Raw genomic sequence first — 27,835 nt, forward strand, 5'->3', positions numbered from 1 at the left:
TCCTCAGTTCCATTATTTATCACTGACAAGGGCTACCCCTAGCCTGATTTTCCATACAGAATGGCATTTAAATCTTGAGGCCATCTTCAGTTTTCTTTCTTCTTCCCTGTTGAAGCAAGTCCTCCTGTCCTCAGTCAGGACTATTTCTGCAACTACTAGCCATGTCGTGAATCATCTCTATTCCCTTGATACATGGCCTGACTCAGATTTCACTTATCACATATGGCTTCATCTTGATGTAATCCTGTCCAGATAGTAAACTGCTTCGTTCTCTCCATTACATAATGCACCACTTGAATGAGTTTAGGACTGTAAACTGGATGCTGAAACTTTAAAGTTCAGTGCTATGAACACACAGAAGATATTCAGATCTTGAAAGTACTACGCTTTCTTCTACCATTGTTAAACAGACACTGCAAAAGTGGAGTTTACAAGTAAGAAATCTTTGGTTTTAAATAGGCAGCAATGCTCTCTGCATACCATGAATACCAACATGCAAACTCAGCTGCTGAATCTCAGTGTACCCCACAACAAAATGCCTTGTCTAGTATTTCAATACATCTACAAATTGGAAAACCTTACATCTGGTGACCAACCAATGCCACCGATACTTAAAAAGAAGGAACCTAAATCCTCACCTTTCTCTTCAGACATTCAAACAACAAAGAAATATTTTAATAAAAAATCAATATAACATTGTAGGAAAGGAATATTACAGCACTACTCACTCTGCCCATTTCTCGTAGCTTAGTGAGCATGACCACAATTGTAGAATTATGCTCCCAGAGCATTCTCCAAAAGTCTTCAGTTGTTTCTGCTAAGGGACCCTGTGTAGCTATATAAGCTTTTTGTTGTCTATGTTAAAAAAAAAAATTAATCAAAAAAGTGAACTGATACACATATTCTGTTTATATGTAAACATTATCTAGAGGAAAAATTTATATACTATTAAAAATAAGTACATTAAAATCTTGTTATGATTGTTTAATCAAACTGTGGCCTTTTATTTTTAGAACTTCAAGAGGGAAATTACTCTATTATGATATATGTCTTTATCATTATTATTTAAATTTTATTGCAACCCTAATAGCCCAATTTTGTGCGCTGTAAAAAGCACTTAAACACTTAGTTTTGTTGGTTCATTTTGTAGAAATAACTGTTTAACAATCTATTAAGTTTTGGAATTATAGCATCATACAGTTTCTTTATGAACTCCTTTTCAACAGTCTGATGCCTCCAGCAAAAGTAAGGAAGGAAGTTCAGGAATGGAGTGCACTGCATTTCCAGGCCTAAATATCCTACTAGTAGAAGCTACCACCAAGTTCTTAAAAGCTTCTGGATCAGCAGCTTTATAAGATGACCACTTTATGTTGTCTTGCTTCTTTCAAACAACAGAAACACCTCTGTAGGCAACAGTGAAGATGAAGGTTGTTTCCAATTATGACCTGAGGCTCAGTAAATGACCTCTGCAGATACTCAGGTACACCTAAACGGCCTTATGGAAACTAAACTGCTCCTCTTTCATGCCTTTTTCTAGCTGCTGCTTAAGTCAGCTAAGGGTATATTGCTCGGTGCTGCTAGGCTATGCAACTGTTTATGTACAAAATGCTTTCGGCATCTAGGTCTAGTCTTAATCAGTGTTCCAAGTTCACAGGTTATCACCTTGACACAAAGAGTGTATATCCTATGCGCTATATCTATGTATCTTTTTAAACAGCAGTGAAAATACAGATGTTACAAATCATGAATGTACTTAAAATCTCAGTAAAGTTCAGCATGCAAAACATATTGGGAGCTCTCAACGGTTTAAAGGTAGGTAAAAATATAGTGTTTAAGACTCTATGATATTTACAGAATTTTCCTGTATTGTATGGGTGAAAATCTAAACCTTTCATTAATATTTAAAAAACGTCCCAGTCAACCATGGCATGCATAGATAATAAAAAATAAATTTCAATGCTAGATTTTGTTATTTTCAATAAAATTAGATATATAATTTGTAAACTTTTAAAACAGCGAACAGAGAACACATCAACATTAATACCTGTATCCATCAATGAAACTGGCATTAATATAGTCAGAGCCTTCTACTCCTCGGATTGGTTGCAAGCATACCCTTGTAGACTCATATGGCATAATATTGACAAGGCGATTTTTGAATTTATTACATGGAAGATTGGCACTGATGAATCTTGAAGTGTGAGCCTTAGAGCTAGCAAGACGCTGTTGAAAATAAATTAAAATAATTAAGGACGGGTACAACAAAAACAAATGACACTATCACATTTCATGATGTCTGCTAATATCCATTAATGAATAATTTCAGACGCTTATTTTTCCATGTTCTATTGCATTACCTAAATATTTGCAAAGCTTCTTTTAACACCTTATAAAAGTTTAATGTCTGCTCCGTTAATACATATTGCCAAATCTGAGTATTAAACTGTTACACAAACACACATTTCAAGCTATACAAACAATGAAGGAACAGCAGGGTTAAACCACCCTCAATGAATGGCTCTTGTCTGGACACTGGGGATTGAGCTGTACATTTCACAAGGGATTGTCTCCCTAATGTAAGATTTTATCCTGCTGATGTGTTATATTTTGATTACTGGAAACAACTGGTGGAGGACAGAGCAGCATTAAGTGTTATACCATTTGGTTTGTCTTCCCACAATATAAAATCCCAGTACCTTAAATTCCAGTTCCATTCCTGTGACATTCTCGCCTGTTTCTATCTGTGTCAGCTTCTGGATATATGCATACAGGTTTCTGGCTGGCACTTCGGTATTTCCACATGTCACTGCTTCTAGCAGTGCATCGTGGATAAAGATGTATTGGTCCTCAGTTTGAACCATGTAATTCCTCTGCGCTCTCATTAGAGTTACGTGGCCATAAATATCTACAGTCTTTTCATGCTTTATTCTCTCTAACATGGCATCTATCACAATGAAACAGCCAGTCCTGCCGACTCCAGCACTAAAAGAAATGAACACAGGAGGAAAAATATGAAGAACTATTTCATGCATTGTGTTTACTATTATGGCATTAAAATTTTAAAGTTTTGTAACACTGATTTGAACAGCACATTTTTCTGAATGTGAACATCAGTTCTTATGAAAGAGGTTGTCACCCTGAAATAAGTAAACTCCTTTAGCACCCATTATAAGCAGTTGAGAACGTGGAATGCTTTTATACTAGACCTTTGCATCTTGCAGTTTCAGGCTTAATATATAAACACATTGCAACATGTTCTAGAAACATATGTTCTTAAAAATAGAAATTACTGTGATGATGAACCCTCTAAGAATTCAAGCTTTATTTATAGCATGATTTGTAACTCATTAAACATGCTGTTGTTGCTAGTCTGTTTACAGAAGTAAACTGATTGACCAACAATAATGTTACAGAAATGGAGTCTTACATATTTCTATGGTACTTTAAACTTTGTATCTGTCTCCCAACTCTGTCAGTCTCCAATTATTCACAGTTTGTTCTGTCCTCTGCGCCTTCACTTAGCCCGGCCATACTGTTACTCTTTGCAATGCAAAGACATGACTACTCAGCTATGCTAGCTGTAGGCTGGGGAAATTCCCAGCTGGCCACTTCAACGTCTGTCTTGCATCTCTAGGAAAATGTAAGAAATATCTAGAATTGCCAGAACCCGAACCAGGATACTCAGTCATTACCTTATTTCAAAGGACAGATTATAAAAGGGCTAAAATATGCTCAAAGACAAAGCTTGGAATCACAGCATTGAATTAATGTCCAGACTGGGTGAGTAGTATTTTTCAGACAAAGTTAGTGCTTCCTCACAGGTTCTGAGTTAGGTCAGTCGTTGGTTTCAGACAGGAGGTGAGTGAAGTCACATCAATCCTCTTGAGGCCAGAGAAACTACTACTTCTTAGCTTTCTGAACAGTAGGACACTCCTCAGGAACAACTCTGAGCAAGAAAGTTGCTTTCCCCTCCTTGTAGGACTTGAGGATAGAAGAAGACATGGGTCAGCTGCCATGAGCTTGGCACAGGAATAAACCTTGATGATGAAATATTCAGTTGGATCGAAGAGAATTAAGCCTGTCTCAGTAACAGACCTTCTTAGCAGCAGTTTATTTTTATGATACATGCTGTCAAAATGTGTCAGACATTAAAAAATTTTCAGTCATTTCCTCCCTCTCTTTAAGGTATTGTCTGTTGCTTGCATGGGCTACCTTTAGTAACTCCTGAGGACAATGTTATGCAATCAGGAAAGGAAAAAGAGACTTACAGTTCTCACCTTTATGTGATTACTCTTAGTTACACATGACCTGTTATTACACATTTGGCATAACTGAATGGGAATGATGTAGAAGGTATATGAAAAAGAATACAGAAGCTGAGAAAATATGCTGAAGGTCTGAATATGCAAATATATCTACAAGATTCTTTTATGGAGCTGTTTGGACGTAACTATTGAATCAAGTCTTCAGATACATGATTGTCTTTTTACAAGTACATGACTGAATTTTATGAAGTTTTGTTACAACTGTTAGTATACATGCAGCTATATAAAGAACAACTGTCAAATACAAAGGTTTTTGTAGATCATTTTTATATTGGGATCACATCATGTCTGTGACAATAGATCATAGTTTCTGGTCTTCTAAATGCTGTTTTTAGTTAATGGCATAAAATGCAGTACATGAAAGTATAGCAACTGTATAAACTATAAATGTTCAAACTGTCAACATACTGATACTATCCAAGCTAAGGATATTCAAGAACACCAAAACCTGCCATTTGTTAGAAAGAGATAAAAAGAAAGAAACAACCTAGCTCCTAGACAGCAATATATAAATCCCAAGATCTTCTCACTGTTTCTTATCTTCCTGAGATATTAAAAATCATTGGTCCATTCTGAAATCAGTAATTAAGGCTAACCTTTATTTCTTGCATGATTCTTTTAAGAATGTTTGCCAGTTACAAGCAAACTGCATTTACTTACAACCAAGTCAAAAGTAAGTACAGAGCAGAAAGATGTTTTAGTCTCACAATATCTAAGTTTGGTTTCTATGATTCCATATTTACTTATTGTTAATTATGTAGTCTTGCCACCAGTTTCTCTTCCTAGAAGCAGATCCCCTTCAAACAGCTGAGGACGTCTGCTACCAGACCAAATACATCAATCTCAGCTTTCTTAGATGCCACTTGGACAAGAATTAGTCGATATTCTAAGCTTAAGAAAACTTACCAGTCAATGATATTGATCAATGGGAGTTGCAGAGAAAGAAAATATACAATTTAAATTATGGCTATCCTAGCTAAATGGAAATTCATTTGCCCTGTATAATAAAAACTCTGCATTCCAGGAAATCTGAGTGACCTTAAAGTTGGTAATAATCATGAAGAAAAACTCAACTATTGCTTTTTTTTCCTGATTGCAAAGAAATCACAAGTAGCACACATTTTTGTCTCAGACTGGTTTATATAATGTTTAAACCACTCCTCAAACAATATCTCTTCACATTCAGTTTTATGAGCTTAACTAGTCTAGCCAAGTGAGAAATGCGAAGGTTTGACAGTGCAGATGTTCTCAGCAGTTTAGAACATGGTTCTCTTTCCTACCATATATTAATGAATTAATGTTTCAGAACTGTGTTTATAATGGTATATGATATTCTTTCAGAATATAATTAGTAGTTTACAGGCTTATGCAGAGGTGGTGAAGATCATGATACCAGACCAGAGAACATTACTAAGCACCAATGTTATCACAATAAGGATGGAGGGGCTGACATTACATTTATTGAGGCGTTTGGATCCAGCTGGCTCCTGACAAACTCCTCTACAGATTATTTTATCCAGCAAGATATTTTACTACCTTGAAGTGTTCAGGACATTCCAACTCTGCCAATTATAAATGAATAATGTGTCTAAGACTTTACTCTTTTTGGTTTCCAGGTAAAAATTGAACCAGTGCTATGAATATTTTAACTTCCTTCCTCTTTGTCCCCACATGCCTTCAAACTTCAAACTCCAACAGCTTCCTATACAAGAGCAAGAAACTCTCCTATCTTTATCCCCTGTTTCTCCTTCTCTTCTGCTATCATACACACTTAACATGGTACTGGTACACTGCTCATAAACCATGCAGTTTGAATACTCACTAATAAGCCACAGTTACATAAAAAAATTTTCCTATTTACTTTCTAATAAAATAATTCAGCTAATGAGAATAATTTCACAAAATAATTCTAAATTTGTTATGGGCTTTCCTTCCCTTTTGTTTTGCATCTTTGTTGCTCTTTTCAAACATCACTTGAGCTAGTGAAAGATACTGTTATGTTTACAAGCTGAAAACCTAACCAATCTATTTAATAGGCATGCTTACTAGGAAACAGTTATTGCTTCAAATAGTATCATTCATCCTAATATAACATTTGTTTTCAATTTCTAAAAACATGACTGACTCAGTCCCATGAGCTGAAACACGTTTAATGTCCTGTGATGCAATACAGCTGCAATTCAGAAAAAGAAAAATTAAGAGGCATAAGGGGACCATTTCACATTAAAATCACTGCATGGATGTGTTAAAGGTTGGCTTTTGTGATTAATTTGTAGCTGTTTAAATGATGACCCTTTACTGATACTTCAGTGCTTTGGCAAAGGAAGGCAGTGTAATTTCCAGTATTCACAGATCATTTAATTGGAAGCATAGACAGTAAAATACAGACCAAAAATCATTTAGGACGTTTGTGACTCTTATCAGGGGAAAATTCTATTGAATATTACAATTTCAGACTGAATGAAGCTTGCATTTATGAACTGGAAGTTCATAAAACTGCTTGCGATATGGGAAAAATATAAAAATGCTAGATTTTTATTGAGGAACTTAGTATGATTAATTAGATTCCAACCCCACAGAAATTCTGCAGTAGTTATGATAAGGGCAATATTTATAGTATTCTCTCCTTTTCCTCTTAGGAAAATAGAACACAGTTGAAAATCTCCCTTCTATCCAGGAAGGAGCAAAAATGACTCTTATGAAACTACTGAACATCAGCACTGAAGGGATACATCTGACTGAAATAGCAAGACCTTCTGCGAAGAGAAACTAATGGAATTTCAAATTCCATTTTAGAAGAGATCATAAAATCATAGAATTACAGAATAGTTTGGGTTGCAAAGGAATTTACGATCATCTAGTTCCAACCCCCCTGCCATAGGCAGGCACACCTCACACTAAACTATGTCCAGCCGGGCCTTGAACACTGCCAGGGATGGAGAATTCACAACTTCCTTGGGCAGCTTATTCCAATGCCTCACCACCCTCACAGGAAAAAATTTCCTCCTCATATCCAATCTAAACTTCCCCTGTTTAAGTTTTAACCCGTTACCCCTTGTCCTGTCACTACAGTCCCTAATGAAGAGTCCCTCCCCAGCATCCCTATAGGCCCCCTTCAGATACTGGAAGGCTGCTAGGAGGTCTCCATGCAGCCTTCTCTTCTCCAGGATGAACAGCCCCCAACTTTCTCAGCCTATCTTCATATGGGAGCTACTCCAGCCCCCTGATCATCCTCGTGGCCCTCCTCTGGACTTATTCCAACAGTTCCATGTCCTTTTTATGTTGAGGACACCAGAACTGCACACAATACTCCAAGTGAGGTCCCACGAGAGCAGAGTAGAGGGGCAGGATCACCTCCTTCCATCTCCTGGTCACGCTCCTTTTGATGCAGCCCAGGATATGGTTGGCTTTCTGGGCTGCAAGCGCACACTGAAGCCGGCTCATGTTCATTTTCTCGTCGACCAACACCCCCAAGCCTTTCTCCTCAGGTCTGCTCTGACTCTCTTCTTTGCCCAACCTGTAGCTGTGCCTAGGCTTGCTCTGACTCAGGTGTAGGGCCTTGAACTTGGCATGGTTAAACTTCATGAGGTTGGCATCAGCCCACCTCACAAGCGTGTCGAGGTCACTCTGGATGGTATTCCTTCCCTCCAGTGTATCAACCAAACCACACAGCTTGGTGTCATTGGCAAACCTGCTGAGGGCGCACTCAATCCCACTGTCCATGTCAGCGACAAAGATGTTGAACAAGGCAGGTCCCATCACCAAGCCCTGAGGGACACAATTTGTTACAGGTCTCCAGCTGGACAGGGAGCCGTTGCCCACAACTCTTTGTGTGCAGCCATTCAGCCAGTTCTTTATCCACCGAGTGGTCCATCCATCAAATTGATGTCTCTCCAATTTAGAGACAAGGATGTCATGTGGGACAGTGTTGAGCGCTTTGCACAAGTCCAGGTAGGTGACATCAACTGCTCTACCCCTGTCCATCAGTTCTGTAGCCCCATCATAGAAGGCCACCAAATTGGTAAGGCAGGATTTCCCCTTAGTGAAGCCATGCTGGCTGTCACCAAGAACCTTGTTGTTTTTCATGTGCCTTAGCATGCTTCCAAGGGAATCTGCTCCAAGATTTTGCCAGGCACAGAGGTGAGACTGACTGGTCTCTAGTTCCCAGGGTCATCCATTTTCCCCTTCTTGAAAATGGGGGTTATATTACTGTTACCAGACTGCTTCAAAAATTCTGGTACTGGCTTAAAAGGGACCTTTGAGAACTGATCTGCAAGTGTACAATGACTTTCTTTTACTCTCATTGTGGTTATGGTTGGATAGCAGCAATTAGGTGTGGTATACAAAACATTTTTAGGTGTACTGCTTCACTAAAAAACTTTAGCCATTTTCTTCATCTCTATACTATGCATGAAGGCAACCACTTTTGCCACTGAAGTCACACAAAGCTTCTTAAAATGAACAAGGGAAAAAAAAAATCTGAAAATTGGATGTTTCACTGCAAGTAGATAAAGCTCTGCCTAAAGTTCCCTGTAGTTTCCAGATAGCTGGCAAAAGCATAAGAGACTCACATATAGAAAGTCAGCCTCAGCTATTTCTTCATTTACAGAGCTTTATAAAGCTTTTACTTTCAGTCCATACGTTCTCAGAATTCTAGCATTATCATAAATTCTTCAAATATAACAGCTCCAGTTTTAAGCCCAATTTTTTTTTTTTTAATAATATTTGATAGCAGAAGTGTAATAATGTTCAGGAAGTAAGTTTGTTCTTCTAATCCTAAATTCAGTTCTGGAGAGATCAAACACAAGAAGCTGTCTTAGCAAATTTTATGATGAACATAAATAAACTCTCAAAATATTAAATACACAGAATCAAGACTCCAGAAATTTTCTGCAACAAATCGCATGTAAAGGGAATAATTATTTATGAAATAACTTGAAAAGCTGAGTTTTCAATGCAGGATAAAGGTGTAGCACTAGTAATGTCCAACAAAACAAACAAAAAAACTTTTTGACGCTTCTAACAAAAATATTCCACTACAGGAATTCAAATCCTCTCACCAGACTTTAAATTGAGGTCTTTCATGAGCTACAACTTTACACAAATGCAAGACTCCTATACAGCTTCAAAGCAATGCAGGAATGTGGTGTGGATGTGCAAATGTAAACAGCAATTTCACTAGCTGACAGCTCAGAAGTATTAGAAATACTTTGCATGATTAGTAAATTATTTTAGCAGTGGAGAAATATATACCATGTTGAACTACATTAGAGGCAGTTTCTGAGCACACTGAAAATGTGACAACTGTTTACCTGAAGTTACATTTTTGCACTGCAATTACATTTCGGAGGTTTCTGTAGAACTAATTTGAAGGATTTTGTCTGATAATCTTTATTCACTTTTACACTCATTCATTCACTCACCACCCTAAGGATCCACTACTTACAGAAGGATTCTGTGGATTTTCCCCTCAATGCCATTCTGAGGCCATTCTGCATGCCAAAAGGCTGCCCTTGCATTCACCTCAACATCAAGCAATGTGGCCCATATCAAGAATAGTAGAGAAACTGTAAGGTTGAAGAACATACCAAAGAGGATGACAGTGTATAAAGGGGAGGTTAAACACACTACATAATTCAGCTTGGAGCAGAGAAGACTCAAGAGAAAGGAAGATATGAAAGAACAGCATAAACTCGTTCTATGTGGAGGAGTTGAAAAGGAAATGACTATTCATCTTTTGCCTGCAACGCAAGAAATAGGATCACGAAATGATGAGACAGGAAATTTAGAACAAACAGGAAGTTGCTTTTCCTGTAGTACGTCATTAAATTGTGACACTCATTGTTACAAAATACCATGGAGTAAAGGATCCATTAAGGGTTATTAACCAACAAGTTACAGACACAACATCTTCTACAGAAATCTTTTTATTAGACTGGAATTTGGATATCTATGGAAATAAGATTCTAGACATGTCATGGGAAAGAAGCTTAAAAGCCCTGTCTAAATTTGGTCTCATGGTCCCACACACTTAAAAGAAAGCACCACCATTCCATTCCTTTCCCCTCATCCACCCCCTGCCTCATCTACTAATCAGATCTTCAAGGCCCCTGCCTTTCTATCAATACTTCTGTCTTTTCTGACACTTAGGAACTATGAGATTGAAAAGGGAGAGAACTATTTCTGAGACATGTTTCTCTTCCTTAAAAGAGACAGAATATCAGAGTACCTCTGCCTGTTTCTTTTCTGAAATCATGAATTGTTGGGTGGAAAAAAAAATCCAACAACCAAACCTCTCATTGTTCTGCATGTAAAATGAAATATAGCAGAAATTATACGACAACTGAAAAGTTTATTGACCCTATTTCATACTGCTTCTGTTTCTTACCTTGTTTTTCCTTCAGAGTTGATTGTTGATTTTATATAGCAATATGTGATATAATCCTGCTTTTCATAGAGGATTTTTATATATATATATACCTGACTGTAAATCATGGTTATCACCTGATTTCTTCAACTAGATACATAAAGAAAATACATTAGAATAAATTGTATTTCTCTGCACTGTTTTATCTGTGCACAACTATTTTCTGTGATTTTTTATTTAATCCAGTTGTCAGTTATCCTCCTTATTTTCCGACTTCTCTCAATACAATCTTACATATTCAGTGTACTGCATTCTCTATTTAGCATCTAACAGTAACTTCCCAAGAGATATCTACTCTGTGAGATTGTTGAGTTTCAGTGTACATTTTACATTCTTTGTACTGTACAATGCATTCACAAAGCATTCTTGTCATTATGCAATCCACTTAAGAAAGACCTATTTTAATTTACTGAAATAAAATTTAGTGAAATAGAGTTTAGAAAAATGCATTTTGAGGTTAATTTTAAAACACACAACTTACTGTGACTTGTTACCTTAAAGACAGATCTATGCATGAACAGTTGTAGTAAATACAGAAAATGATACTTGTGAGTAATTTATGAGAGGAAGTACATGGTGATCCTATCATCAATAAACAGAATTGAAATTACAGCAAAGCAAACAAGTCAATGAGCAGAAATTACACTGCTCGCTGCTACTTCCTTGCTTTCTTTGCATTTCAACCTGTTTTGCATTCTCAGAGTGGAATGTTTTGAGGAGTTGTTTTGTAGTTTTGCATATTTCTGTGCTTTAATTACATTTTCATGTGGAGTATGTAGGAGAGCTATTACCCTATCTGTGTTGGAAGTAGAAAGGTGAACTGATGCTACCTGAAAATGAATTAAAGAAGGTGGGAAGAAATGTGTTCTGCAGAGCTGGGTAGCAGGATGACCTTGAAAGTACCTGCTGAACACTGAGGTGTTTCTCAGTTTCAGAGTTGTTCTGGAGCCCTCCCTGACTCTAGGTATTTGTATACCTATTGTGGTCAACAGCTGGTTTCTTTTCTTAACACCAGCTGCCTTCATGATCTCTGCTTCTGAAGTCAGAACACTACCATATGCCATTTGTTATACTTGGGGTTTAGACTGATAGAACAGTGATGAGGTTCCAGACTGTCATCTAGACACAATATTTCATTTGTTAAGTACAAAGCTAAAAAGACATAATACCAGGCCTCCACAGCTCATGTTAGGTTTTTTTATTTTTCAGTACCAATAACAGTTCAAATGTATTGTGTACTGTTCACAGGTATCTGTCTACAAAACTTTTATGTATTTATATTTATTTATTTTTTTATTTACTTATTATTTCTCTCCTCTTTTGGAAACTCAGAAATAAGCATAAATTAGTCCTCAAGCTTGAAGCTGACAGGACTTTTGTATAGCAAACCTTTTTTTGACGTCCATCTCAAGACGCCTCTTTTTTTTTTTTTTTTCCCACAGAGAACTAATGTATCTATAGGATACATTCAGAAAATAAAACAAATGTTATCTTCCCACTTCAGATTTGGTTCAAACTGAAGTGGCTGCAATATGCTAATAATGTAGTGAGATTTTACAGAGAAAACAGAGCATAAAACCCTGAGGCTTCTCTGATGAGTTCATAGCAAAGTTCTTGCTAGGCTTCTGTTTTCTTAGACCAAGTGGTGAAAAGAATAAACACCCTTATCAATTTGTCTGACGATACTCCACTGACAGCTGAAGAGCTTCGGTACTGGTGCTACTTCGGATATTTCTTTTCTTTAACCTCAGCAGTCATACCAGCGTGAATTCTCCATAATGGTGTGGAAAGTCAGATTGTGATAGATTAATACCACTAAGCATTTCACTTTGCTTAATCACGTAATGAAAATCATGGGGGCTTTGATGTAGAAGTTTCAAAGTAGCGGTAAAATGAGCTTGGATAGCCTCATAATAATTTTTAAACAACTGAAAAATGTTTTTAAAATTCAAGTGACAAAGGAAAAACAAACAAAAAAACCCAACAAACAATAAGGCACTGCAATAGGATTCACTTGGGACAACACTCATTGCAAAATCTGATAATAAGTGATGAGACCCCGAAGTAAGTCTATAAAAGTAGGAAAAGCAAAGAAAGATTAATATTATGGACAGAATACTTGTCAGAAAGCCTCCACAAAAAGATAACAGGACTATGAACACCCGGAGGTGTTCAAGGCCAGGCTTGACATAGCCTTGTGTAGCATGGTTTTGTGGGAGGTGTCCCTGCCCATGGCAGGAGGGCTGGAACTAGATGATCTTAAGGTCCTTTCCAACCCTAACTATTCTATGATTCTATTTTTAAAGCTGCATTTTAGTTCTAGAGACACAGGGAGATGATTTAAAAAAGCTTTCATGCTGATTACTTTAGATAAAAATACAGCCTGTTAGAAGTTAGCCAAACACACTGGATAGCCAAGTTGATGCAATGTGTTCCAGTATACAGTGTGTCCAGCAATATTCTGGAATTTACTGTAGGTACAGCTGGGAAATCTCAGAGATACCCATTTCCAGAATTTGGCTATTGGGTTATAAAAATATTTTCACATTTCCTGCAGATGGCTGGATTCTTTTCTTCACTCATAATTTTAATTCAGAACTCATTATGGACAGCTGCTGGCTCTGATAGAACCTAATTGCTCTTTTACTAGACTCAGCTGCAAGCAGTCAGATTTCCTTTTCCTTTGTAGAGTATATTATATACAAACATGGGCGGGGAGAAAAATAACCAATTAACTAAATACGTATGTATAAAATGACTCACTAAGAGTGCTGATCAAATAATGTATCAAACTACAGCTTAGGTCAAAGGAAATTACAGGCCTTGTAGGACATGATAATATACATATGGAAATAATTATCAGCACCAACATATTTTTAATTTCAGATAACACATGGAAAAGGGATGGTTTCTGTTAAAAAAAAAAAACCTACAGAAATTTTTTACATTTTAATAAGGGGCAGGTTATTTCACTGAGTGAAAAGCCATCAGTCTCCAGACCTGCTCAACTGAAACCATTTGCTGCCCGAATCCAAGTTAGGCCTCAATACATCCACCAGACAACTTTTAGCAAGAAAATGTGCCATAATTATGGAACTGTTTTTGCTTCCTTACCTCTTACTAAAAAGTTAAGAAAACTGTGGAGTAGTTATTGTTACTAAGGCTACAGAAAAGGGTATGTAACAAGCAAGGGAGCAGAGATAGCCAGCCAAAAGACTAGGGATGTGAGGATTCCCTTCCAATTCTCTCTACATGGTAAGTGCTAAAGCAGTTTGGGATATTTTGCTATCCTAGTTTGCTATGATGGATGAAGACAAGTGAAAGTTGTAGACATGTAAAACAATAAACAGTGTTAAAAATGTTTTTGCCTTTCTTTCTTCTCCTCTTTACCTAAAAACATTCAGTGAAATGAGCAGACACGTTTAAAGCAGTAAATAGGTAGCTTCTTACATAATGTGTGAAACTACTTGTCAGAGAATAATACTTCGACAAGAAAAAACTCAAAGATAAGACTGTTTTAGTTCTTTAAAATGTGTACATATGTGCATATATGTACAATCATGAATATGAACAATGAGATATCCACCAGTTTCTCTAGGCAGGTAAAGAAATAACCACGGAAAAGAATTTAAATCCTCACGAAGTAGGGCTATACTAGTCACTAACTGCTTGCTGCTTGCAAGGAAACTTTATTGAAATAATTGTTGACACTGGAGTTCCATACTTTCCCCTAAAAGTTTTGACATTTGCCATTGTCAGAGTCAGGCCCAGATAGACCACTAATTATATCTAGTAATAGTATTCACTATGATCCTTTACGGATTTCTGACTTCTACCAGAAACAAAATCTTGCCCTATGCAGTCACAGCATCTTTTTAGGATTTCAAAAGATAATCGTGCCCTAAGTTACATCAGTGAGGGTATAATCCCCTAAACCACAGGCTAAGTGCCAGCCAAAGATGGCTTTATACACATTGGACTGGTTTAATCAAAAAGACCACAAGTAGGTATTTTCCATTATTTGAACCTGCATGAAGAAATAGAATCATAGAATCATACTTGTTTTTTGTATGCCTTGAATTTTTAATAGTGGTTCCAGTGATACCTTTTGATGCTTACAAAAAAGGAAGCATATACTGTATATACAGCAGCTTCAGTTCAGGTTTTAGGAAAGGGTTTTCACTGTGCAGAACTGGTTTAGAGAAAACTTGAAAGTGGATCAGCATCAGTTTGCTGGTGTCTGGCAGCTCATGGAGGATTTTCTAGATAATGTAGCACAGCATTTTTCTATTCAAACTAAAAATATCAAGGTACCCCAGCCAATCTTTAAGGACCCTGCACACTGTCACAATGACTATTGTATGGTAACCCTTGTCATGTTCATAATTCCAGGTTTTTGTATATGAGCACCTAAATTTAAAGAAACAAGTTAAGTTAATAAGAGCCAAACTGCCCTTCATTTAAAGAGTGATCAGTTGAGGAAGATAACCTGCATGTTTTCAATCAAGATAATCCTAACTAAAGACACTCAAATGTGAAACAGAAAAAAAAATCCAGCATTACACATTTGTTAGTGGCTCTACCAGCACACTGCCAGAGACTCTGTTTTGGCCTATATGCATGAGCATAGCAGAGTAATTAGCTTGTACATTGAGTATAAAACATCCAGGGTTTTCAACTGTGAAGCTTTAGGAATATAAATTATCAGAACCTGGAAAGTTTTTATGGTGATATGAAGTCAAATCCCAACTTGATGACCGCCTCAATCACTGTGCTGATGGAACATCAGCATTTTGTTTCTGCCAAATAGCATTTATCAACCTTCCTTCTAGACTCTTTCTCACTTTCCAGTAGACTCTGTAATTTCAATAACTAAATGAAGACAGAACAACCATCCAAAAATTTCAAAATTAAGAGAATCCATTTCCAGTTCCTCAGGGATCAGCGTCCCAAAACATCAAACTCTGTAAGCCTTGGTGTACTTTGTATAAGGTACATGTAGAAATGAAGTCACTCCCAAGAGGAAAGGTAGAAATGAAATGACACCCACTCAGACTATCAGTTACAAATAGAATACAATGAAAAATACAGACATGTACTCATTGCTGTATTTTTACATTAAGAGGAACATAATGTCCTAAGCAGGGTCACCTTCTATGCATTATTTTAAGAACAGAATTTAACAACAGCCTTCTCCTTCTTCTGTTGTTTGTTATTGTGAGCAAAGACTTTGGGAAAGTAGATGGCTTAATGAGGGTATATGGTGACCTACAACTAACAGGTGGAGAAGAAATAGTGTTACAGTGTTTTTTACATAGATTATACCCAGCATAGTCTAATATACAGTAGCAACCCAACAGCTGCTTGATAAAGACATGTGGGTAAAGCAAAGAAAGTTTAGAATATTTGTGATATCAAAATACTTGTCATACTAAAATGCCTTTACTATCTTTTCCTCTCCAGAGCCTTCAGCTGTCCAGGAAAGTTAGGAAAGATCCTGAGTTGCTCTCAGGGTAGAGAAATGGAAGGGATGAGGAAGCTTTTAGTATTTTTCAATCTTATTTGAGAGATTTCTGAATATGTACTGGGGGGATTTTTCCCCACCCCCCCTCCCTGTGAAAAAGGATAGGCAGTCATCTGCAACCTACTCACTACAAGGATTAGAAAATGAACACTTGTGAGGCATGTGGTTAAAGCAGTAGGGAGGTTCAAATGATACAGAGATGAATTAAACAATCCACTGGAAAATAATTGCCTCATGTATATATATTTTTGATTTTACTTTTCATTCTGAAATGACCAAAAATTAGGTAAGTATTCTACTTTAAGAAATACAAGATTACATTATGTTTTCTTTTTAAAATTGTTTTTACTGTATTAAATGGTTATGTTACTATACTCAGAGATGTATTTACCTAAAAAAGTCACATTTTTCCAAAAAATCCAAGTTTTTATCTGCAATAGCAGCATTAACAGTACCTGACAAAACTTCACAAAGTGTCTTAAAGATATGCCCTTTGGAGCTGGTATTAAAAAGAAAGATCCAAACATATGGGATTGCGTTTACATGTTAAGCTTTTATGTAGTGCTACTCAACCAACTACTGAAGTTTCTGTGATGTTCTGAAAACATAGCGGCTAAAGCTGCAAACACCCTCTGGTGCTATTTTATTGTGATCTGATTAGCACCTGTTTGCCTGAACTAATCCAACTTCAAACAAAAACGCGCGCTTTCCTCACTATCATTAGACCACACATTACAGTCTCAGCAATGCAGAATCCTGGGGTTTAAGCCTGCAGTTTTGCACTAAATAAACCCTTTTTTCTAGATCAGCTCTGCAAAATAGGGCAAATCGTGTGGAGAGAACAGCTGGATTGGAATATTACTCAACTTCTGTGCAAAGGGACTGAGAGGATACAGTCTTACAAAATGTAAGATTCTGTAAATGAGAAATCATCTACCTGCATCATGGATTTTACCCACCACAAAAACTGTCTTCACACAAGAAGACTTTACCCACCACACTTGTTCTAAATAAGACAAGTCAACATTTGAGCACACAGCGTGAAAAGTATCTACAAAAATGATGGTAATGCTAAATTTCTTTTGTGTTATTAGTTTTTTTTGCATGCAACTTTATCTTGTATTTAGCTGCTTTCCTCTACTGAAAATAACAATATTGCTGTCGCTGGAAGAATGTAACTAAAGCAAGGATCACGGAACATGGCAGTTCATAACAAATACACTTCTAAACTTAACTTTACCTTGATTTGCTAACCAAGTGGATATAGAGAGTAAACTATGGGTTTTTTCCCTTGGAAAAAAAGAAATGTGCAAAAGCATTATGCATTTATATTATTACCACTGCACCTTTTTCATGCAGGTAGTCCTACCAGAATTTCTGATTATGTAAATTAAAAAATCTGCATTTAGATCAGTCTTTGATATTACATTTAGTGCTTCACAATCCTTTCAGCAATGATCTGTTTTCTCCTTAAAAATAAAATAGCTTTATCTGTATTTTAATTACCTTTTCAGCTTAAAAATCTGCCAACTTTTCTGCAGAGGTAAGAGCTTTGGCTGACAGAATGTACATATGAAATGCTCCGCATGTTTTTGACTTCTGTATTAGATTCAGATTCAATATGCAAAGGCAAGCAAACTGTTAATTAGCAAAAGTAGGTGTGCAAATAACATGCAAGATGTCTGCTGCATGGATATTAGTAACAAATAATTACTAATGTGATCATAAATTCTTATCATATAATTCTGTATTTTTGTTTTCATCACACAGAACTTCTTTTGAAGACTTCCACTGGCATTTGTTTAACATGGGTTTATCAGAACATACCTTACAAAGTCTAGTAATTTTGAATGGTAATATGGTAATACTTTTATTACATTCACAGTAATTTCACCAGTTAAGACTGCTTTTTTTTTTCTGGTCACTGTTTTGTGAACAGAATGCATTCAAATGCTTATAGGGTGAGTTTTACAGTTATCACTGTTTTCTACCTCAGAAGTTTTCTAAGCACACTGGAAGTTATTAAATAAATTCTTCATACACTCAACAACCATTTCCTAGGAACAGGATATTGAACTAGCTTATCAGCTACTGAGGTTTGATACAAACTGGTCTGGGGTCCCAATTCTCTACAAGATATATAGCCATATCCCAAAACCACCAAGAAAACTGGAAAAACCTCATACGCTCTTAACGTGAAGTGGACTGCAAGACAACTGTCAATATTAAGGCAGATCTGGAGAATGCAGTAAGGAAAATGTTGGGCTAAACCTTTCACTTAAAACACCTGCTTTTAAATACAGAGTAAATAGGGGGTTACTGTCTAAAGATCAAAATGCAGATAGCTGGCTCTTTCATTTGGTCCTCATCTAGTCAGGCTCCTGCTGCATTTACTGGGTGCTGACCTGAATCAAAAGTGAAAAGAAACTCTGCTTTTGAGTAGTAAGAAACTTTGTGCTAAATTCTCAGAAATGCTACAGATAAATAGCATCCCCCTGTACTGAGTTGCTTGCTAGATTTCATATTCCTTATTTTTTATGGCTTAAAAGCTTTGTAGAAATATGCTTCCATGGCTTCTTTGTACCTACTTTCTTACCAATTTTTTAAAAGTAAACCCCCTTATATTTATACTTCTATAATATGTCATTATGAGAATTTCCTGAGTTCTGACAGTTTTTTAGGTACTGGAAGAAACACAAAAGAAGGTATAAGTGTTGTTTCAGTTGTTTTACACTCCCCACTATAAATCCCATGTCCTGCTGAGGAGTAAACTCATTATTCCTTCCGTGGGGTATCTTGGAAAAGAACGGCCTACCATTGGTAAAGGATACAAGATATGGTCTTGTATTATATTATTTTGCTCTAGCAAAGAAAGTTTGAAATACATTTCTTATCTGGGTGATAGTAGTACATGAACTTTAATGAAAAGGGACTTAGGGAGTCCTGAACACAAAATGGGAGGCAGTGACAGATAAGATATAGAACAAGGAAAAGGGGACTTATTTTAAAAGGCTGCAGTGGCAGACTAGGAGCCAGCAAAGGAAGAAAGAAAAGCAAGAATTTTATCAAGAACAGATATCTCAGTGGAATAGGGTGACTACCAGAAGGAAGTGAAAGGTGACATGACAAAAACTGGCAGGAGAATGTTACCATTAGAACAACAATCTTTCTTCAGAGAAAATACTAAACAGTTCCATGTAGGAACTTATTTCATATTGAAATTGTTCAGCAAGATGGTAAAAACCAGTGAAATGAATTTGAAAAACAGCAGAATCAAAGGACAGAAATAGAATATGAGAGTAATTCTCTAATACAGACACTGAAGAGAAAAAGAAAATAAAAAGGAAGAAAAGAAATGACTGAAGATTAGAAGAATGAAGACATTCACAGAGTGAACAACAGAGAGGAGACTAAAGAAAAATCTGAAAGCAAGTAACATTCAAAACATAAAATGAAATTTATGTTTCAACATAAAATGAAATTTTTTTCTGAGCTTGAAATGAAGTGTGCAAGTATGTCCGGGACTTTAGTTTCAAACTAGAGTATTAAAGTTTTTCATATTGCTGAATGAAACATGTTACCTTTTAGCTTAACAAAATTGTGCTGGTGCTCTGTCATTCTTGTTTGGATTTTCTTTTACCAGTTTAATAATGTCAAATTCAAAATGATAAGGCAACACAAGTCTCAAAATACAGTGTTGCTACGATATATCTGAAAACAAGACACCCACACTAACATTACTGCTGTAAGAAAGACTTCAGTAACTTAGTCTTGTTGGTCTACCAATTAGATAGTCAGCACATTAACACTTACGAGTTAATGAGTACATTCGTGAACTTTTGGCTGTCAACAGCCCTTGCTCCTACATGCATAGACACAGAAAAACCCCAATAAACAAAACAAACAAAAAAAACCCCACAAAACCCAAAACAAATAACGAAAACAAAACAACCCAAAAGCCCAGAGACATAAATCTGTAAATTTTCAAGAAATTTGGTTTCATTAATTCTGCTCATAGACAAATTGTTGGGATTGGGACTCAAAAGGCTTATTAAAATAATAGAATAGGTGGGAGTCTACATTTTAGAGGATAGCTTGTGTGAAATGCCTAAAATCTGAAAGTCCCAAGAAGCTATACATAAGGTGAAAAGCTTCAACAAATTTGTGACTAGAATATTCATGCTGTAGAATACTGACAAATAAATACGAAATTCAAAAAAAGTCCTTCAACAGGCATCAAATCTTATTACCTCACCTGACCACCACTTTCAGAGAAATTTTCATGCATAACCAATGAAAAAGAGGAAATAATGACCTTGCATTTCATCAATATTGCTAAGTAATAACAGGTTTTGTGTTTTATTTCATTTGTTTCAATGCCTTGCTGTATGACTTAACAACAATTTGATTCATCTTTTTTATTTGAGATAATTTAGGTCATTCTTGTAATTTAACAGTCTTCACAGAGTGGGAGGATTCATTTCCTCTATTAATTTTGGTTTTGATTTATAGCATAACATATCCAATTTGCAGTTATGCTCTATACAGAGTCAGCTGATGAAATTCAAGCTGAGGTAATCTATAATTCTAGGCAATATTCAAAATGTTTTAAAATCCTGTAAAGGTACAGAAAGTTCTGTCTCCATTCAGGCAATACTCAGCAAACTGTGTAAATGAATTATTATTCATATTTATTTCCCATTCCTAACCCTGGTATTTCAATAAACATTAAATGTCTATATTCCATGTCCTCTGACATTTTCTAAACAGTGTGTGCCCTTTAACACTGAAGTAATTATTTTGTTTTCAGGTTGACTTTTTTCCTGTCTTACTTACAAGAGCCTCTTTTAATTACTTTGAAGATATTCAAAAAAACCAGCTTCCGTGGCTGGCTTACCAATAAGTAAGAAGCCAGAACTAAGGGTGCATAATCCTTGTAATTCTTGTTCCTCAGTTTTTGGATGGCAAAAGCAAAGCTATTTTTCAAATACACTAAGCATCTGTAGCTCCAGCGAAAGTGAATAGTTAGTAGCTCTCTGCTTTACTAACTGATGGTATCCCAAAACAAAGCTCACAAAAATCACTGATCTTAGGCATTAGCTTTGAAAGGGGGAGCAGAGTAAGCCATGCAAGCTATAACTACACAGCCCTGGAATGAGAGGATCCATCTTAAAGCTTATTTCAATCAGAACTGGCACATGCCTTCTGACAGTGCTATAAGCATGATTTTAAGATTGTCTCGTCAAAGATTTCTAAAGAATGGCCATCTCTTCATTCTCCCTACTCCTAGTACTTTAAATTTGAAAACACAGTAAGGTTTCTACCTACTGTAAATAAAAGTTGCCGTTTATCTTCCTTAAGTTTCATGTTCTTTACATTCATACACAATATAAGTAATAATTTCAAAAGATGTTTTATTGCTCAAAACACATTTTCTTCAACATTGTTTTTAAAGCAAAACTTTTTTAATGCCACCTTCTGAATGCCATAACTATAATTGTATTGTCCCTGTAGACGTTCTCCCTGCAGACCTTTACATGTTCTAAAATGAATTCCTCTTGCACAGACCAAATTAAATAATTCTGGCCCATCCAAGTTGGCAGTGCTGTTCTCAAGTTGCGAATTTAAAATGCAATCATCTTTGACAGAAGTCTCTTTGAAAGAAGAGAGGTTTTTTATCTGCAATAGAAAACAGTAATATTGACATAAGATGCTCTGAAAGGAATTCTGAGATTACCTGCAGTGTACAACCATAGGTCCAGCATCAGGTGGGTTGCAGGTCTTCACTCGTCGCAGGAAAGCTAAGAACGGTGTTGGGTGTTCTGGAACACCATGGTCAGGCCAGGCAGTGAACTGGAATTGCCTCACTTCTCTTTTCTCACTTGAACCATTCTATGGTATTAAAAAAATTAATGACAAAACTGCCACTTGATGTGATATTGGCATTTTTCAACAAAACAACTGCAGAAGCATTTATACCAGAAAAGTGTATTTAAACCACATTCGGGGCCAGAGAAAACCAGAACTCAGGCTATGGAGGGAAATGTTTCTTATATTCTCAATTGCAGGATTCAAACAATGCAAGAACTTTTAACTGTACTGCACAGTAAAGCCTCACAACAAATGCCAGAGATTTAGCTATTTTTTCAATGAGCTAAATATTTTTTTGTGGAAAGGGAAAGACAAAAGTTGCCAACATTTATATTTTAAACTTTATTGTAAGTATATATAAGTACATATACCTTGTAAAGTGCGAATGTACGAACACAGTATGTTGCCAATTCAACGGTGTCTAAAAGGGTCACTTGAATTAGGCCGTAAGTTTCTGTGCCTCTGCTTGGCCAGTACTGATCACACTTCACCTGAAGTGAAAAATATATAATTATTTAATATATTTAAAAATGGCATTTATTACATATCTGAGCATATATCTCTGTAGGTTTTTAAAACGAGTTAGAATGTCCAACAATAGCCAAGGCTCCGACATAAATTTATTTTATCATCCATAAGAATTACTCTTTTGGTAGTAGCTCTTACAGTATCTTTTTCTATAATGAGGATTTGTAAATTCAGTGGGGCAGATGACTAAGAAATACTAGTAAGTATAGATACACTAAATTAAAAAGAATCTATAGCACCTAAAAATATGACCTAACAATTGAAAATATTCACTTTCAGAGACTGACAGGTGAGTGACTGAGACACTCAGCCTCTTTTCCATTTATAGTAATAAATTTTAATCAGTTAGTCTTGCATATGGTACAGAAGCGTATTCTGAGCCCAGTAATAATGCACTGCATTTATTTATTTAATATTAATAAGACTCATACCAAATTCAGTGAGAATACACAAACTTTAAGAAACAACAAAAGCAGCTATTGCAAAGTATTTTCTGATAAGAATGTGAATTATCATGCTGAAGATTCCCCCAAAATGGAAAATTAAGATATAAGTCTTTGAAACTTCTGCGTTCTCCAGTTTCTAACTCTGCACAGTACTTATTGAAAAAGATTCAGTATGCTTTCAAACTCCCAGTCCTGAATAGCTTTTGCTTCCAGATGGTTTAAATTAGAAACTCGCAGGTCACAGATCACTAACAGTTCACAAATCACAGTCTGAGAACAAACAATCTGGCTAAAGAGGAGGAAAAAAAAAATCTAACCACTGAAACAGGTGATGAACATTCAATAGTGGCAAAACCCCCGAAACAATTTTTACAGGAATTGATAGCTTAATTTATAGATAAAGAATTGAAACAAAGAAACTAAAAGTATTTACTGATACTACAGTCTTAAAAATGGGATAAGTAGTGTATAAAGTCATCTTATTAGGGGAATTAGGGAATTATTTCCTTGTGCTATTTACTGAACTGCTGAACGCATAAGTATTTCAAATACTTCATGAATAGCAGCGATTTATTTGCAAGATTCCTAATCCTAAAACATACCATTGTGGTCTTCTGCAAATTGGATAGAAAAGTATGTTTTCAGTTGAGTTATTTCAATATAAACTTTATAAATAATACTACAAATATAAAGCTAATTTCACTTTGTCATTAGTATAGACACAGTGTAACTTGTTAGCCATATTTTAGACAAAAAAGTTGTGGTTTATTATTTCTTAAGCTCTGACTAAACTTGTTTGGTTTGGATGATTTAAAAAAAAATAATAAAAATGGTAGAATACTTTATGTACTTTTAATAAAATGAATACAAGTAATAAATGTCTGATTATGCTTTTGAATGCCTAAACATGTAGTTCTCCACTCTACCCTGCAGTTTCAATGTATAGATTGTATTATTGTAGAAGCAGTTCCAGCTTCCAGAGAGCATGCCTGAAAAATTTCATCAAAAGCTTTTCACCAGAATGACTTTATAAAATCAACTTCCGAATGTAATTTGGTGACAAAGCTGAAAGAGGGTAGATTTAGATTAGACATTAGGAAAACAATTCCTAATTATTATCAGGTTGCCCAGAGAAACTGTGGCTTCCCCATCCCTGGAAGTATTCAAAGCCAGGCTGGATGGGGCTTTGAGTAACCTTGTCTAATGGAAGGTGTCACTGCCCATGGCAGGGCGCTGGAACTGGATGAGCTTTAAGATCCCTTCCAACATAAATCGTTCTATGAGTCCACAACAGAGAGAAATAAATGTTGAACATAAAAAAATAAATGGAAATTCAGAACATAATAGGGCATCAGCATTTTTGCAAACAACAGAAAATTGTTTCATTTTTATTTTGTATAATAACCTAAAGTTAAGCATAACTGAGGTTTAGAAGCCTGTAGAGAATTGCTTCTTTTAAGTTAGGCTGGGACAAAAGAAATGTGCTGCTATTCTAGGTGCAGATTTTAGGGTTTTGTTTGTTTCATCGGTTTTGTTTGCTTTTTTTTTTTTTTTCCATTTCATTGTATTTCATTGTTGTTTTACATATTAGTTTATGTAAGAAACTCCAACTGTTTTACAATTATAAAATGCTTTCTGTTGGAACTAAGTTATGCAGAGGTCTGCTACTGGAAGAAGATGCTTCTTAAAAATAAACACAATTTCAGGCCAGTATATATATTATTTGAAAGTGAAACTGATGAAAATAAGAATGAAATTTTTAGAAAAGAAGTCTGATTTCTGACTGATGTTTGAACTTCTGGAACAGCACATTAACCACAAGTTGATGGAACTACATCTTTTATTCTTTTGCTTTTTAATTTTCCTGAGAACAACAGGTCTTATTCAGCGATGTGACCTTACCTGCCTCCTACCTCTTTTGCTCTGTGATCATAAGCCTTACATTCCCAATACTCCTAACAATTTAGAATCCAATTCATCTTTGTGAGATATCAGAACAATGTTTTCTATTGGACTGCACCAGCAGCAGAGAATCAAATAATGTAAGTTAATTATGAAGGCACTATTTTTGAGAAGGCACTATTATTTCTTTTTAAATCTTTTATCCTATGTGAAGATCGTACACTTCAGCACTTAAAATTTATTTTTCAGGGGTTATACACTAATATATTTTTCAGAAGAAAATTCTCAAACCCCTTGAGTCACCCAAATTTAACACTAAATGTCAGCAAGACAATTTTTAAATTACTTGACAGATTGCTTTTTGTCCTTTAGTTCTTCAGCCTGTGTTTGATTCCCTGTCATACGGGCAATTTCTTCCTTACTTCTGTACATTGTTTTTAAAACAGACAACTTTAAGTATGGTCATGATAACATGAATCCTCCTTCAGAAATACAATTATAAGGTTTATTTATTTTTAGAGTTAGTTTGGAACATAGCTTTGGTGAATTTCACAGTCCTCACCCTACTCTTAACCACGCAGCTCCCAGTGCCAAGGTTTGATTTTCTCTTCTGACTATGGTCATCGGCACTCAGTGATAGCCATTCTGTGCTATGAACTGTACATGGTTACAGAGAACAGCTTTCACCAATAATTCTCTAATGTTCTCTCACTTGTCACTAAAGATGGCAGGATGAATGGAACAGATATGTGAGTACAAAAAAAAAACCCTCACTCGTAATTTCAAATAGTGTTTTTAAAAGAGAAAGACAATTACGGCTATTGACAAGCATAACTTTTAGTACTACTTTCACTGTCTCATGATCATAGGTTGTGTATGCCAAAACCACTACATCTGAAATCAGAGTAGCTTTCAAAAGACTACCAACTTTAATAGGAAATCTTTTAAGTACCACAGCAGTAGACAGTTAGAAGATGTAACTAATGATAGGCACATTCTCTTAACCTGCCCCTTAAACATATACATTTTATTTCTTTACATTTCTTCCACTCAGACCATGAGAATCCTTGCTCTTCATGGAAGTACAAGCATTCACTGAAAGCAAAGCTGTAAGAAAACGCAAGTTCTTTCTTTTCCATTAAAAATGAGAAGCTTGAAACTATTTCAGACTTGAGAGGTTTAAGTAGCTACAGAGTTCCTAAGAATATTCGTGGATGTTCACACTTCAATAAGTCACAGCCACTACAGAAGGCACTCCCATGCATCAAAAAGCTGAAGGAAGGATATTTCCATATGAACATATGAATACAAAGATTCCTGACATTCAAGGGTAGAGAAATAATTTTCCAGTATAAAGTTCCATCATTCAGGCTGAAAAGCTCCTTCAGGTGATTCTCTCATGAGCCAGCTGTTACAGGCCATCTGAGATTGTAAGGGCAAAACACAGATCATGACCAATACAGCAACCTAGTCGGATTCATCTAGTCAATTTCTTGCTGCATGAGCAGCATATGAATTATGCTGAATCTGGAATTTGAAATAGCAGCAGTATGTTACAAAAATTGTGCTCTGGTTTTGTTAATAATAATTGTCTTGTGCAGACAAAACTTTCCAACGACAATTTCAGATTGTTTTCCTTCAAAAATAAAGTACCTCTACAATGACAATGAATGATAATAATAATTATGGAACAAAAGAGTGACAGTTGTTGGTGATGAAAACTGCCTCAAACCCTATCAGGCTAGCTTAGTGAATCAGACATTCCAGCTGATGTTCTATCTCCAAGCAGTTATTACTCTGAAGCCATTTTTTTTTTTTTTTGCAAAAATGCCTTGCCACCTAAAGGTTAGGCTAATTGGACTATAAAGATTGTAGGCACTGGCAGTAGTATATGAGATTGTAATGCAAAGATTAAAAATAAATAAATAAAAATACATAAACATATTTTTTAGACATTATCTAAACAAGAATTGCTGAAGTGTCACTCATTCACTTGAAATGACAGGTTGAAAATAGAAACTCCTATTCAGAAATACGGCTGAAAATAAAACAGTTTAAAGTTTTTGATTTTGCTTTTAGAGAGACACAGAATTTGATAGAATCTTAAATTCTGAAAGAACTGAGCACCCAGCCACAGGTAGACAGATCCTTCTAAGACTCACCAAGTATATTCGCAAAACAATTAATTACTTCTGGAAATCTTTGTTCTTTGAATCCATTTTTTACTACAAAAAAAGAAAAAAAAACAAACATTTGCATGCACTTGCCTCTAATAAAGATTTACAGTAGATACATACCTACGAGTACATAAATACAAAGATGTTCATATTCAGTCTGGAGAAAAGAGGCTGAGGGGAGACCGTATCGCTCACCAAAACTACTTGAAAGGAGGTTGTAGTGAGGTGGGGATTGGTCTCTTTTCCCATGTGACAAGAGACAGAAGAAGAAGAAACAGCCTCAAGGTGCACCAAGCGAGGTTTAGATTGGATATTAGGCAAATTGTTTCTCACTGAAAGGGTTGTCAAGCACAGGCCCAGGCGGCCCAGGGAAGTGACTGAGTCACCATCCCTGGAAGTACTTAAAAGATGTGTAGATGTGACACTTAAGGACATGGTTTAGCAGTGGACTTGGTAGTGTTTGGTTAATGGCTGAACTCAATGGTCTTACAGGTCTGATCAGGGCCCGGTCTGGGAGCTCTGCCCTGCCTGCCCCGGTGGTGGCCAGCATAGGCACCCAGACAGAGCCGATGAGAGGGGAGGCTGTGGTGCAGAGCTCTGAGTGTAGAGAGTGCCTGCACTGGTCTGGTGAGGGA

General features: G+C 36.1%; 1 protein-coding gene across 37 annotated transcripts in view; it reads right to left on the reverse strand.

Annotated features, from left to right (window-relative positions):
• The window catches only part of PTPRD (protein tyrosine phosphatase receptor type D), a 601,423-nt gene that overhangs the window by 15,582 nt on the left and 558,006 nt on the right, over window positions 1-27,835 (reverse strand). For all 37 annotated transcript variants that reach the window (XM_061479480.1, XM_061479517.1, XM_061479518.1 and 34 more), the window contains 5 exons: window positions 22,519-22,638; window positions 22,014-22,168; window positions 2,697-2,982; window positions 2,045-2,223; window positions 729-855 (listed from right to left, as the gene is read on the reverse strand). In XM_061479480.1, coding sequence (XP_061335464.1) covers window positions 729-855; window positions 2,045-2,223; window positions 2,697-2,982; window positions 22,014-22,168; window positions 22,519-22,638 — 867 coding nt within the window. The remainder of the gene's footprint in view (window positions 1-728; window positions 856-2,044; window positions 2,224-2,696; window positions 2,983-22,013; window positions 22,169-22,518; window positions 22,639-27,835) is intronic.

The sequence above is a fragment of the Pezoporus flaviventris genome, unplaced genomic scaffold (genome assembly GCF_033815535.1).
Source record: "Pezoporus flaviventris isolate CSIRO_AGI_PZ_B2104156 unplaced genomic scaffold, CSIRO_AGI_Pfla_v1 ptg000150l, whole genome shotgun sequence".
In the NCBI taxonomy this organism is placed as follows: Eukaryota; Metazoa; Chordata; class Aves; order Psittaciformes; family Psittacidae; genus Pezoporus; species Pezoporus flaviventris.